We start from the raw sequence: 15,662 nt of genomic DNA on the forward strand, positions 1-15,662 counted from the left end.
TCGGAAAATTTTCAGGGATGTTGCTTACTGAGATGGAACGTATGTATGTAGATACAAAAGTACATGTGCCATTTTTGTATGTAGGTATCTTAACACTATCAACGAATTATCCAGCTCTCAAAAACTACACACTATTTGAGTGTGTATCCATTTTTTTTAAGTCAACGCACAGTGCCCGCATTTAGTTTCTTATCTATTGTTTTTGTTTCATTTAGAATTTTTATTATGAAGCATGAAACAATTTCATCCGTTTGGTTTTGAATTGCATCTGACAGTGGCTTTTGTTGGAGAAGCTGCGTGATAACATCCCGCCATCCTCCTCCGAGCCACCCGATGCATTAGCAGCGCTCAACGACTAATGATGACTGTGAAATTTCATCTAACCGCGTTCTCGCCTTGCATTCGATCCCCGATTCCCTTCTCTCTGTCTCCCTCTGTTTCCTTCTTTTTGCCACTTTATCTAGCATGCCCTGGCTGTTGCTGTTAGGGCTGTTGCTAGACCATTGCATTAGTGCGGCAGAGCGCAACATAATGTCGTTGTGCACTTGCCGCGGCTCTTTTTGTGGAAAATGCGGCGCTATTCGAAAAGGAGACAGAGAAATGGGCTGGTGGCGCTGGCAGCCAGTGCCGAGGCGGGAGCTCTATGATGTGGATTTCATAATTACGTGCGCTGAGTGCGATTATTATGATTGTTTCTTAATTCAAGGATTTACAATGTGTGTGCACCAGGGCCGGGGAGTATGTATGCGATGGAGTAGTATACTCGTGGTGTGGGTGGTTTTGTGCCAAGCATACAAAACCCAGGAGTTTGGATGTACATTTAATGTGAGTTACATGTATTTTTATTCATATTAAATAAATACACTCTCTGTGCATATGAAGTAGCTAACTTTAAAATTATCTCTTTTACTTCGAAGAGTTAAGGCATATTACAGCTTACATTTCTTTGTATGACTATGTACATGGAGTACATATCTACATACTTTATGTCGTATACATTCATACATACATATTATAGTGGGCCGAACTTTCAAATTTGTTTAATCTTAAATCGGCCCGGTTATAAAAAGTTGTTTTAAGGGATTCAGGATTAATGGAAAATCAAAATTTTCAAATCCGTTAATGTTTGACCCTCGCGCATCGAGGTCCAAATTATTCCTTTAAGTCTCACTTAAAGGCCTGTCTCAACACCGCGGAAAATTCCTCCTCCCAGGAATTTGCTAGTTATTCCGTGAGGGTGTGGAGCCACAGCGATTTTGAATATTAACCAGTCGATTTTTTTTAGCTTATATCCCTTGCTGTAAGCATTTATTTTCAAAATTGCCAAAAACTTTTCAATTGGCCTTAACTGAAGAACATTTTGAGCGTTTTGCAGCCTAGGCATAAACTTAATTATCAAGTGGTCAAGAGCTTCCAGAGTTGTTCTGGCACATTGCGCATACGCTAAGTCGTGCCAAAATACCGTATTATCATTCACATGATACTTATCAATACATTTTTTAATCGCCGGAAGACAATTCTCCTTGCTATTTTGCGCATTCACAGCCAATCCTACTTTAGAAAAGAGAGAGGATCGCTGATTCCCCGCTCGCTTATGGCCAGCACCAATAAAACCTTTTTAGGAAACTTTTTTGATGTAATCTGAGTATTAGAAAGCTAAAAGTAATATTTCGGAAAAGCTGTGAAAAGCTTGCAGAAAACAAATTTCCAGAAAGAGCACGCAGCCCACGTTTTATTCTCTCGCTGTACTTCTATGACTTTAGGAACGGTTTTTTTAGAACATTTCATCACTCCCATGTCTTTTTCATACTTTTTCACAGTTTTATCGCTCACATTGTATTTTTTGACACGCAATTTCAGACTTTACGGAACTTTGGAACTTATTGAGAACATGTTAAATTTTGTTCGTATTTCATTCCGCATACCTTAAAGCAAAACAATTATTATTGCTTCAATTATTGATTTTGTTTCGATTTAATATTTATACATTCACGACTCGTCACCTGTATAGATGTTAAAAACATATTTTAAAGCACCACGATCGCATTTTTTTGAAAATTCATTTTAAACTACCTTCATGAAATTCGTCCTGCAACGAAGAACGTCAACTGTTGAATTCGCTATATCAGTTTTTTACATTGGCAATACATGGTGCTTCATCAATAAAAGTTAAACTAAGCTCATCTAAACATTCTTGGCTTAAAAATCCACCTGAAATATGATAGAAAATCATGACAAAGACATTTTCATATCTTAATTTCAATTTTTGCCCGATTGCCTGAATCAGATTTCTTGAAATTATTAAGTAGTGTCTATCTCGTGCCAGAAAATAAATTGAAATTGAAAATAGTATTGTGTGCCTTACTGATAGTGTATATCCGTGCAGATATTTTTTATGTCAGAATAAACATGAAAACTGGTTATTCGACTCCTGCGGAGAGACCATTTAAACCGTACGTCAAATAGCCGAACAAGCGTGAACTTAAGTGTAACATCCCAGAAATTTGCATATGTTGATAAAATGCCGTTTTTCCAAATTCAGCTATAAAGAAATACATGAAACAACAGTTTTTTGAGAACCCAATTTTTTTTGTGTGAGGACTCCTCTAACAGAATAGTATTATCTAGTTTTTTAGAGGATAATAAACACATCTTTGCTGCTACGGCTCATTGGAAGCGAGGAAAACGTGAGGTTAATGCGACGTAATCAACCAAGGCTATGAATTGGTTTCTGTTTGTTTTTGGCACTAACACAGCCAACAAAAAGAAAAGGTTTCTGACCGTATAATTTGAGATAATTGAGAGAGAGAAAGAGAGTCTGTCCGTCTATCCGTAAAAGACCTTAAGAGTTAGAGCAACCAAATTTTGTGTGCAGACTCCTATTATATCACATTAAATCAAGTACAGGTACCCTGTACAGGCTTCACAATGCCAAAAATTTGTGGCACATCTCCGATGTGCTTCTGGACCTCAGAGACCATAAGAACTAGATCAACGGAACTTTGTATCCAAGCTTCTGTGATATCACACTGTTACAAGTGTATTTTAAGATTTTGCGTTGGCTTTCCTACCAAAGTCCCCCACTCTCACCGCATTAACCAACAAATCAATTCGACCCTTTTACGAACAACGATACCAAAAGAAAGACAAATAATAATTCCAGCGCTTTCGTATTTTTACGTATAAAATGTATTGTATAGGTTACATGTATTATATATGTATGTATGTACATATATTAGATAAAAGTAAACATAAACCACAAATTACACAAATTAAAACATAAGAAGCTTAATTAATTTAAAATTCATGTACCATATCAAAGACTCTGAATATTAGGAATGTATGTATGTTTGATTCTTAGTAATTAGTTATATTTTAATGATATTATTTGTGTGGAGATTTCTTATTGTTTGCGTAAATTTAGTGTGTAAATTTAAAAAAAAAATATACAATATTAATTTATATATGAGCTAGACCGTTCATTGCCTTGGGGCATTAAAAGTGGAGACATTATACTGTAACCATCTGGGGTTATTGGTGTAAACGAACCAGTATCACAAAGAGGTTTGAATATAGCATCGGGCTCAGCATTGGGCGAAATGGTCAAATTGCTCAATTCTTCACACTCCTTTATTTGATCAGATTGACTTTCCGGCATTTCAATACAAGTGGCAGGGACCTCAAGAGTAGGAGTTAATAGTCGAGGGTAGCTGGAAATATACTCCACAACCTCCAAAGCAGTAGGCCGTTTGCTTGCTTCCTGGCTCCAGCATGCTTTTAAGAGACCCTCTAGTTGCGGCTTAACTCCGAACGGTATATGCATCGTTTTACCATTCTTTACAAAATCAAGCACCTGATTATTCGTTAGACCTTGATAGGGATACGAGCCGAATGAAATTACTTCATAGAGTACCACACCGAATGACCATATATCAGAAGCTGGAGTAAATAATCCCAAGGCTAGTGTTTCTGGTGGCATCCAACGAACGGGAAAAAGCTTACGAACGCCCTTTCTATTAAACCTATAATAGTCACTCTCAAACGTTGGTCGAGCCATACCAAAGTCTGCAATTTTGACAACACGCTGGGCATTTACTAGACAATTTCTGAGCGCGATGTCCCGATGAACGTACTTCTTTTCAGCTATGTAAGCAAGACCACATGCAATATCCATAGCATACAGCGTAAGACGCTTTGATGAAATATCACAGTCATCTGTAATCTTTTCTTTCACCATATTCCTACGGGCCAATAGATATGTTTTTAAGTCGCCGTACAACATGAACTCCATTACTGTATATATTGGTTCATTTTGCAAACAAACGCCTAATAGCTTTATAATGTTTTTATGATCGAATTTCTTCATTGCCTCTGCTTCGGACAAGAAATCCAATCGATCTTCCATAGACTGCCCAGACTTCAGCGTTTTTACAGCTACCGCAGTCCACTGGCCAGAAGATATCTGTGCTTCTCCACCGTAAACCATACCGAATGCACCCTCCCCTAGACGACGGTTAACCACAACGTTCTCCTTTGGAATTTCCCATTTATCTAAAGTGTTCATTTTATTCTGCGATGGAGAAAGCAGGTCTATCCCAAACATTTTCATAATCTGTGCCGATCGTTTCAGCTTACGGCTATAGCGTTTCTTCCAGAACCAGAACGATATAAATGATATTAATGAAATTGTAAGTAAACACAATATTATGGCGAAATACATCGCAGCCGTATCACAGTTTACTCGCAATGTACGAGCTAATCTCGAAAACCGGCAGTCATATCTTCCATCCTCTGGCACTACACCTTTTAACCATAATATATTGTTGAAGTTCAACGATAAATTACCTCCGCATATATGCATACCGGCTCCCCTACCCTTTATGGTGGGCTTAAACTTTCCCACTTTTACATAGCTAGCATTTTTCCACTGTAAAATGTCCAAATCGATAATACGTGATCCCACAAGCTCTCCTTGGGCAAAGGAAACATGACCGGACAAACCTTCAAAATTAGTTTGCCCAATTAGTTCACTGAGCCGATTTACAATCTCAGTATTCCTTAAATGATTGACAGCATACTGGTCCTTAAGAAGCAATTTGTGTGCGGCGATCGCATAGGCCCAAACAGCGTCGTAAGTAAAACCTGCATAGTTTGAAAGCTCTCCATATTGGTTTCTGTATTCATCTAACCAAGCCCTTATTGGCTTACCCTCCGGCATTATTGAGTCAGGGTTACCAAATGGAGTATGCCTTACACTAAAGTGACCTTCGATTGCCTGTAAAGGATGTTCATAAAGAATTTGAGTTAAAGATAATATATTACATCATAATTACATTTCTGAGCTCACTCGCAGTACAGCTACTGTTAACTATACTTTGCCACATTTTAAAATCTTTTGGCAGCCAAGGTGGCAGAAACCAAACATATGTATCTTGTTGAGTCATCTATAAAAAAAAGCAATGTATAACGAGAAGACACGTGTGAGTCACTTCTTTGGACGCGACTCTACTTTTATACCCGTACTCAGTCAGTATATAAATTCGTGAGCTTATGATTTATGCTGAATTTTAAAATATTTTACATTTCACATTTTTTTCCTACATCTGTTATCTACATCTACAATGTCGATTCCACATCTGAAATGTAGATTCCACATACACAATGTAGATTCTACATCTTGTCCGCAAAGGTTCGGCAATCAGGTAGACATGGTCATTCTCTACAATACTGCGTTTTTATTTTTATCTTATCTTTAATATTGTGGCTGCCACAGATGTTCGTACTTTGTGGGGTATCACATGAGTCTGGAAACCAAATTTGGTTGCCCTAGCTCTTATAGTCTCTGAGATCTAGGCGCTCAACAAGACGGACAGACGGACGGACAGACTGATGCTGATCAAGAATATATATACTTTATGGTGTCGGAAACGTTTCCTTCTCTGCGTTGCACACATCCACTTTTACCACAAATCTAATAAACCCCTTAACTCTTTTTGAGTACGGGTATAAAAACTAATTTAATTAAAAGCTCAAAATTAATTATACAAACCCCCAATTTGTGCGCTTCGCAAAAAAGAATGGCGGCATTTTTGATTTGTATGTCTGCAATTATAATTTTAGCATGAGCTTCTTTTAATTTATGTAGATGCTAAAAAAATTCAAAAATTGATAGTTATCAAAAATTCATAACTAATGCAAAGATATGTACCTCTTTCATTTCCATGGGAGTGACAACAGGTTGCAATTTTCGATGAGTAATAAGATTAAAATTTCGAAGCTTCAACTTTTTCTCCATTTGAGACGTATTTTCATTGGATTCATCTTCTGTTAAAGATGCAACACGACTCCATTTACATTGCTCCATGATATCGAGATATGCATCAACAAACAGCATATTTGAGCCAATTGTACGAAAAAAATAAGGATAGGCTTTGTGGTTACTAAAGGTAGCACCCTCCGCCGAATAGGACATTATCATCATGTTCATGTGTTTTGAAATACCAGCAATTGGCTCTACTGTTTCGCTACACGCTGGACCTAAAACACCCAGCATATTTGGAACATTGTAATAGTGTATAAAGGACTTCATGACCATGTCCGACTTGCATTGCCCATCGTTTACCAAGATTTCCAAATGATAGCCAGGCAGTATTGTCTGGTCTTTATTAATTGCTGATGCAGCCTGTTTTGCAACATTTATAACATTTTCATGTCCTCTATTGGTTATATTAATTGGAAATATGCCACCGATAAATAGAGTAATATGTTGATTGCTTTCCTTCCACAAATTGTAATAGTTTCTATTTGTCAAAATCCAATGGCATGCAACTTTATCGTAAATTTCAGTAGCAGTAATACTTAGATCGTTTCGATAGTACTTTAGATCCTCTCTTATATTTGCCAAATGCTTGTCAGATAAATAAAAATACCGAAGTGCATACATAAGTTGCTTGTCAGATTCCAAACTCTTAGCATAGTATTTTAAAATGGGAGTAAGCTCATATTTGCAACCTGAGCGCTGCAAGCATGTAAAATCTTCACATCTTGGCATTGTAATTTGTTGAAACGTGTTTTGGCCATCAATTATTTCGGATGGCGACCAATGCAAAATTATAAATCGTTTTGATCCATTGGAAAATTTCTGTTCGTAATCCTTGATAAGCCATGAAATTGTCTCTCTAAACCTTTCACCAATCCAAAGTACATTAACCATCATGGCAGTTTCATCCAACTGATCCTGAACAAAACTGGAATCGTTTCTGAACTCTGCTAATATTGTTACACATTTGTATCCAACGCAGATGGGATTTCTGTACATCTGAGCACTAAGCAATTGGTTAATAATAAAATCATACATGGTTTAAAAAAGCGACTACGAGTATACCAACACATGCCAACAAATTTTAACGTTTATCTGCTGTAGGATTTTTTGGAAGTTCTGGACCGCACGTTAAGGGATACATATGTATGTATATATTCTTATAACAAAATATTGAAATATTTTCTCTTTTGTGATGGCGTTCTAGTGAAACGCCATTTTTTGTATTGATTTTTTTTTTGTTCAAGTTATGTTAACGAAAAATTGTTTGTACATATATTGTATGCTGGATGCGCCATTTTTTATGTCGGTATGTAAACATTGAATAACTTTGACATTTGCCAACTGACTTCTATAAATAAGGTATGCTTGAAAATTGATGTGGACTAATTTTAAAATACAATACAATAGACATCTGTGTATGAGCTATATATTGTATATGAAAAACTCGTACGTACCAGAACAACTGCAAAACTATCCTTACGACAAAATCTTAGAGTGTAACTAAGAAAATAAAATATTTTCAAACCTGCTAAATTGTAGAAGTCTATTTATCACGCTGTCTTCCATTATATAAAGATCATAATATGTGTTGTTGACATTTTTAAAGATTTCGTAATGTAAGCTTTGGTATGAAATCATGTCCTTTGTATTTTGTGATTTTGGTACAAACCAGCCAAAGCGACCAAGCGTCATAGAGGCACCCGCATCCAAAACATTTTCAGGTAAAGCACCAAAAGTATATGGCATCCAAGCTTGTAAATTAATCATACTGATATTTGGATACCTATTATCTCGTCTAGGATTAAAATGACAACATAAAAAATATATATAATTTACCACATATCACGCATTGTTTTACCTAACTAAATCCAGCGTCGTCCATGCATTATAAGTATTAATCGGAACAATTCGAACATTTCTGTAACCCAACACATCTTTTAAAAACATAAAGAATATACGCGTCATCACCTGGTGTAGAGGTCGATTGGTCATTTGTAATCCAATTTCCAATTCATTTATTTCTTGTTCATGTGAAATAATATCTACAAATGAATAATAAAACAATTAAATGTTATTTTCTCTTGGTAAAGGGACTAAATGGACAATATTACAATATTGATTTCTCGAGCGACTATAAACTACAAAAAATATATTAGAGCTTGCTGCTTTTGTTAAAAAAGGCTTTCAAGGAAACCTACACACGGATGTCATCTTCACCGATTTTAGTAGAATTAATCCGTTTTAGAAAAATACTTGATCTACTAGAATTTTCGAACAATCTTTTGAGCTTAATTTCAAGAAATTTAACTTTTGGGTCATAAAGAGTGTTTTTCGAAAAACTCCCCTCGGAAGTACCCATCCAATGGGAAGACACCATCGCGATGCTGCATCGGTTGGGTGTTCAGACGGCTGTAAGAATTCTCAGATGGTAATAAGAGAAATGCATTAAAAATAGATTTAAATGAAAATATATGATTTGACTTTTATGGCTTACTCGTACATTCAGTATTCTGAATACCAAACAATTTTGTTATTTTATTGATCATTATGGAAAAATGATCTGCGAAAGCATCCCTCAGGTGTAAAAAGAGTCAAAAAACAAGTGCGCTTAAACTTGATTTGTTTATTCTGACTATATTAAAAGTCCGAACGCAACTTAAATATATATATACATACATATTTCTATAAAATTTTTTACTCGTATCTTTAAAACTGTGGAGGCTACTAGATTTATCAATTTATGGGGATAGCCAGACACGGATACATAGACTAGGCTATTGGTTTTTATCAAGAATATATATTCTTTATGGGTTCGAAAACGCTTCCATGTCTATTAACAGCACATCAATTCAAATGCAGTTAATAAACGCCTATACTCTTTGAGTACCAGTTATAAAACTATTCATTTTTAAAATACTCAATGCGATGATAGCATTGTAATGTAATGTAGAAAATTTTTAGTACGTACCGTAATTGTTAACGCAGTGAAATTTAGAACTATCTATTCCGGATGAAACCAGAAAGATTACGAAAAATGGTAGAAGCCCAATCATCTTAATGGAACAAATATTTTATAAAATAAAATATAACATTGCTCTGTAAAAATACAAAAATAAAAACATCGTTAAAAATCCGTTGATATACATAAATACCCAAAAACAACAAATCTATGTCAGTATATCTAAGCGGGCGGACAGATATGGATATATCCACTCGGCTATTGATGTTGATAAAAAATATATGGATTTATGTAAATTATGGGGACGGAAACACTTCCTGCCGGCTGCTGCATACATCTGCACGAATTTAATATACCCCTTTACTCTTTAATTACTGGATATAAAATATAAGCTCTATTCCACCTAAGTATAATAAAAGCTGTAGGCACTGTAGACAGTAATGTTGCTATTTACAAAATTAAACCAATACGCATTGTACATATGTACTGTTTAACTACAATTCTGCCATTTTCCTGCTACCAGCTAGACAAAAAATAAAAACAACAGCGCTTATATGTACTTCTGGCTCGTACTGTTTGCTTTTTACGTAAGGGTTTTATTCCAGGTCTCACCAACCTAACAATTAGTCTCAAGACCAGTCAAATACGGCCGTTATGAAAGCGCGACTAAATGAAATAGAAAATCGGAAAAACACGCAAATGAATGTGATTCTTTCCAGCTTAATTTAATTTTGAACAGTACTCTTCCATGCAAAATAAAAATGGTCCAATATATATGCACAAATGACATAAAAACCATTCATTAAAATACACATGTATTTTATACATATTATAATGTAAAATTATTATTTATTATTTTTTGTATTTTATAATATTATATTGATATACTTAAGAAAAAAACTAAAGCATTATTGGAAATTTCTACTCCCGATACTGAGACAATGAATTCAATATTTTTGATTTATTGAAAGACAATACCACTATATTTTTGTATGTATTTACATATGTTTGTTTTGTATATATAATTTTACCATGTTTGGGCTGCATATATCATATATGTATTATAATAAATATTATTATTATATTAGTCTGGGCCAAAATTTGACCAAACAATTTTTTTTTTAAGCGGGATTTCACCTTATTCTTATTCTGTTCTTTATTGGTAAAAAAAATTATAAAATTTTGTTCAAATTTTTAGTGTAATGTTTATTTTTATACCCGTACTCAAAAAAGAGTTAAGGGGTATATTGTATTTGTGGTAAAAGTGGATGTGTGAAACGCAGAGAAGGAAACGTTTCCGACCCCATAAAGTATATATATTCTTGATCAGCATCAATAACCGAGTTGATATAGCCATGTCCGTCTGTCCGTCCGTCTGTCCGTCTCGATGAGCGCCTAGATTTCACAGACTATAAGAGTTAGAGAACCAAATTTGGTTTCCACACTCATGTGATATCACACTGCTACAAGTGTATTTCAAAATTTTGCCCCGCCCCCACAACGGACGAAAATCTGTGGCAGACACAATTTTAAAGATACAATAAAAGACTTCTTTTTTTCTATGGCAGAACTTTTTTATGAATAATTTTTGAAGGCTGGTATTTTTTTTAAATCTTTTTTAAGAGGTAGCGCTTCTTTTTTTCACGTAACTCTAGTATCTTACGTCTGGTTGTATTGCTATTTTAAAAAGATAATTATAACAGCTACAAGGTAAGCCCAAACACTTTGTGATTTCAGCTTACCGTCTGGGAAATATAAAGCATTAAAATGCAAAAATTATGATTTTTGTGCGGTATTTTTTACGAAATTATGGCTTTAAAAACTCAGGAAAAATCAGGAAAAGCTTTACAAAAATACCTGTTTTTTAAAAATTCTTTAAAAAAAATTTCTGACATAGAAACAAAATATCATGAAACCATTTCTAAGCCCCATATCTATCAGAAAAAGTCGGGTTTGTTCCTTGAGGAAAAATCGTGTCGGGTATTGTAATTGATTAATGACGATATTAACGGTATTGATATGTATGCAATAGATTTCACCGCATTATCCAATTCATTGAACTTTTTTTAATTTTCTTACTACAAACATTTTTTGAATTCGGTAGCAACCTTTTTAAATAAAAATAAAAAACATTATTATATTACTGTCTAACCCAAGATAACAAAAATTAAGTGGTTGACGTTTGAATTTCGAAAAAACAAATTTTGTTGCTCAACATATTTGTATACCTTTTTAAAACCAAAGTATATTTTTTTTGTGGACTCAAAATATACTAGTACTCAGTCAGTATATAAATATGTGTGCTTTTCATTTATGTAGAACTTTATCTGCATCTATATCTATAATGTCGATTCCACATCTGAAATGTAGATTACACATCTACAATGTAGATTCTACATCTTCTCCGTAATAGTCTCGGAGAATAGGGCAATAGGGCAGAGTGTGTGCGAGCGAGAAAGTGAATGAGTAGCGTTGTCTCAAGCTGGAGGAGGTGGGGGAAGCAACTGAAAATTAATTTCTTTATTCTCACTATAATAATGATCCGATCTGATTGAAATCTGCCAATCTGGTAGATATGGTAGTTTTCTACGATACTACGTTTTTAGTTTTCTCGTATCTTAAAAATTTTTGGATGTCACAGATTTTTATCCTTTGCGGGGCGTATAGGGGCGTGTCAAAATTTTAAACGGAAACGGTTCCTTCTCTTTACACACATCCACAAATACAATATACCCCTTAACTCTTCGAATACGGATATAAAAAGCTTTGGTATCTTAAAATTATGGAATTGCGTCTTGGAAAAATTGTACCGCATTTTTCCAATTCGGATTATATTTAGAATGAAGAGACAGTTTTCTATGTAACATTCATGCATACACAAACGTAAATATTTGCGATTAAAGTAGCTATCATGTTTTACACCAACAAAATATCAATACAATCATATGTACATACTCTTTTACATATTTTTTAAATATATTTTTTTTATGTGGATATTAAAACATTAAAACATTACGACTATATGAAATCAATTAGTGGTGGTCTGTCCCGTGTGCGGACGGACGGATTCGGCTTTCCGATAAAAGAATATGATATTTAGTGAACAAATTGCTTGCTTGTGAGAAATGTATGTGTGTACATATTATTAATATACTGCATCACTATAATTTTGTATATGTGAGCGTTTGTGATCTTAAAAAAAAGCCAAAGAGAATGTATAATAAAAATATATATGTGAAAATTATAAATAAACAACATTTCCTGTGTACGAGTATTTTTGACCGTTTAATCAAATTTGATCAAGTTCCTATCCACACCACCTATGTAACTTGATATACATATATATAAATGCACATATGTATACTTACTTAATTGCGTTCTATTTTTTTAATTATTTCTTATAGTTTTTTGTGATTTATTAAATTTAATTGAATATCATCTGTGTTAACTACCAGCTTAAGCTTTACTGTACATATTATTTTAAATAAATATTCAAATTTACACTATTAACATTTTTAATTGATCGTCTACAAAATTGTTTTCTGTATAATTTTTTGTTTGTTTTAATCGCTGCTGGAACGAATTTAATGGTTGGATTTTAATTTCCCACATACATATATATTTATCATCAATATATGAATGTTCAGTCTGCTTTTTTATAATTTTAGATTTTTTAACATCGACTAACGGACACGAAGTGTTATGTAGATTAAATATACAATAATTTCCTCTTAGATATTTTTAAATAACACTATATAGATTTTTATATACTTAGATTTCAGAAATTATGTGCTTTCGACAAAGCTTGACAAGTGACTGAAACTGAAAACGCAGAAGCATCGCGCTGACGGCAATTTCGTCCATGTTTTGACGATCAAGAGTACAAAAGAAATACCCTTCGTTGTGTTGTTGCATTTCTTTACTAAGATCTAAAAAAACTTATTTTTTTCATTGATTTAAAAGATTTAAAATCGTTAGATATTAAAGGAATTTTAACAGCCAACCATTTAAGAGTAAACTTGTAATAGATTGTTAAAATTTTTTCAAACTATATTTTAAAATTCATATAGGCATCGCTAGAGTATTAAAAGAAACATAATCATATTTCTACAAACAAAAAATTGCTTTATATGCAATTCCCAACTCTTCAACTAAGAATTTTGATGATATTTTTACAATGTTAATCGCTCAAAAGAAAATAGGCATGTCAGAGATATATGCTGATATGCTGTTAGATGTGCCAATAAAGACTATTAATAGCTGTTCTATACATTTAGATGTTTATTCATTGTAACGTCTCACCTGCCTACCCACGAACACAAATATATGAATTATCCCAGGCTAGTTGTTGGTCAGTGAGGGGAAGCGCGCGCTCGAGGTTTCCGGATTCTGCTCGTGATCTTGATGATCTTTGCCCCCCACCCCCATCATGCTGGTGGCCTATTCTCATCATACCGAAAATAATCTAGCGTGCTACGACGAAACTAAACCGGGAGGGACTATTTATCCCTGAAGTACAAAAGAAAGCTTGAGGCTGTGCTGCGAGGAGCTTTGCCTACATCTCTGTTGTCATTGAGATGGTGTCGCCCGCCCTACCTTGGCCATTCCAAGCCGCCTTCCTTAAAGATGGAATGGCCCCTTATGCCTAGGGATGTCTACTTGGGGAGAATGCTAGCTAAGGCAAAATAAAAGCAAATTAAAACATTATAAAATATATTCTAAATTCTAAAGAAAAATTGAACATACTGACATACTTAAACTACAATGGAAATGAGTGGACTAAGATTGAACCAATATGAACTAATACGAACAAATAATAATAAATATGAATCATTACGAACTAATATGAATAAATATTTAAACGCGCAATTAATAGGCAATTAATCGAATGTTTTTACTCTTGGGAACGTGCTCTATAGCTAGCAAGAAGTGCTGCGCGTAAACTTTGATGGCAGATCCGCTCAATTAAATCCGCGTATAAATGTTATATGTCCAATATACAAAAATGCCGACTTAGGTGGCCAAAAAACACTCACCCTTGTCAGGAGTCCATCGAAGAAAGCGCTTTCACCGACGTACTGCTGAAACTTTAACAGGGAGAAAACGGGAGAGAGGAAAAATACTGGGACAGATACAACATATTTTTAACGCGCATTCCCTGACCTCTCGCTCTCATGGCTCATTGCACAAACACTTGCCTAACTGGCTGCGACACAAACGTAACGGTTAAACTAGAACATTAATTTTCTTTCAACTTAAACATAACAAAAAAAAATACACGAACTAGTCACAAAAAAGAAATAAAATTATTTTTGGGCATCTGATAAGCCTCGGGAGATTCGCCGCCCGGATCCACAAGGGGGTCTCTCTCGATTCCCTCGTTCCCGATAGCGAAGGGTCGTCCGACGCAGCTTTCTCACTACACGTCCACGGCACTAACTAGCCATCCGCTAAGCGCTAGCTCTGCCTGCTAAAATTTCTGCTAATCCCCTTTTCCCTTGTTCCCTAAGCTGCTGATCGCGAGCGCGGCTGGTATTGAACGAACAGGCAGGCGCAAGGGATATGCGAAAAAAATGGGCTCGTCCGAGCTTTTGCGTGTGTTGACCGCCGCCTCCTATGTGATGGAGCGGGACTCCTCTGCTGATTTTCTCCTGGACAGCGGGAGCGATCCGCCAACTCCGTACTCAATTTAAGGGCACCTCTTCGCTGCGTCGCCTCTGCCCAGCGATGGCTAACGGGCGCCAAGATCTGCGATGGAGTTGGAATGCGATGGAATTAGACGTTGTCGCCTTCAAACTTTAGTTGTTTATTCTCACCAATTCAACGAAATTCTACCCAAAAATAGCCCTCCTCCTTTCTGGACCTTTTCACAACCACTTTGCCCTTTACTTGTGTGTATGCGCGTATAAAAACGGAAGTTCTTCCACTCCGCACAACCGCACTGACTGGGGGACCAAAAACAAGAGATCGAGCCAGACGCTTCCTTTCAAGCGCCAACCTCATGGAATCGGAAAGGTTAAGGGCCACTGAGTGAAAGGCCTGAAATTTGTCCCTGTTACTCTCTTTCCCTCCGAAAAATTCCGTGCCCTGATCATTCGCTCTGAGCCCTAGAGGGCGCCACCTTTTTCCCCCCTGGCCGACAGCGAGCGCCACCCTCGCACACTCTGTGGCAACCCGGATCGCGGCCCTCTGGCAGGGCCAGCAACAACCTCGAGACGAGATGGCAGCTCCAGCAACGGACTCTCGACAAGTTAGCAGCTTCAGCAACTACGACGACACGCGACAAGACATTGTAATAAAATATTAAGAAATAAAGAGTTATACCAAACGACAGATAGAGCGTACATTGGCCAAGCCGCCAAAGTTAAAAAACAACGGCAA

The 15,662-nt window shown here is 35.7% G+C and overlaps 1 protein-coding gene across 6 annotated transcripts; it reads right to left on the reverse strand.

The window, feature by feature from the left end:
* Positions 1–3,227: 3,227 nt before the first annotated feature.
* Positions 3,228–13,091, reverse strand: LOC111073816 (atrial natriuretic peptide receptor 2-like). Of its 6 annotated transcripts, XM_022366325.2 has the most exons (9): positions 9,736–9,846; positions 9,291–9,418; positions 8,181–8,364; positions 7,848–8,117; positions 6,209–7,325; positions 6,050–6,148; positions 5,334–5,444; positions 5,209–5,275; positions 3,230–5,142 (listed from the first exon to the last, which is right to left on the reverse strand). In XM_022366325.2, the coding sequence occupies exons 2-9, from the start codon at positions 9,373–9,375 to the stop codon at positions 3,455–3,457; spliced, it is 3,621 nt and encodes a 1,206-aa protein (XP_022222017.1). In that variant the 5' UTR covers positions 9,376–9,418; positions 9,736–9,846; the 3' UTR covers positions 3,230–3,454. The 6 variants fall into 6 exon arrangements, with proteins under 6 accessions (XP_022222018.1, XP_022222017.1, XP_022222015.1 ...); XM_022366323.2 differs by lacking the exon at positions 9,736–9,846 and adding an exon at positions 13,053–13,091 and having other exon boundaries at positions 3,233–5,275; XM_022366322.2 differs by having other exon boundaries at positions 3,233–5,275.
* Between the last annotated feature and the right edge of the window lie 2,571 nt (positions 13,092–15,662).

The sequence above is a fragment of the Drosophila obscura genome, unplaced genomic scaffold (assembly GCF_018151105.1).
Source record: "Drosophila obscura isolate BZ-5 IFL unplaced genomic scaffold, ASM1815110v1 contig_46, whole genome shotgun sequence".
In the NCBI taxonomy this organism is placed as follows: domain Eukaryota; kingdom Metazoa; phylum Arthropoda; class Insecta; order Diptera; family Drosophilidae; genus Drosophila; species Drosophila obscura.

Excerpts from the sequence above, each read along its gene's own strand:
- LOC111073816 (XM_022366323.2), bottom strand. The coding sequence starts at position 9,375 with ATGATTGGGCTTCTACCATTTTTCGTAATCTTTCTGGTTTCATCCGGA. Across the intron at positions 8,365-9,290 it reads TCACTGCGTTAACAATTACG|ATATTATTTCACATGAACAA; the intron begins GTACGTACTAAA and ends ATTCATTTGTAG. Across the intron at positions 6,149-6,208 it reads CTCCCATGGAAATGAAAGAG|CATCTACATAAATTAAAAGA; the intron begins GTACATATCTTT and ends GAATTTTTTTAG.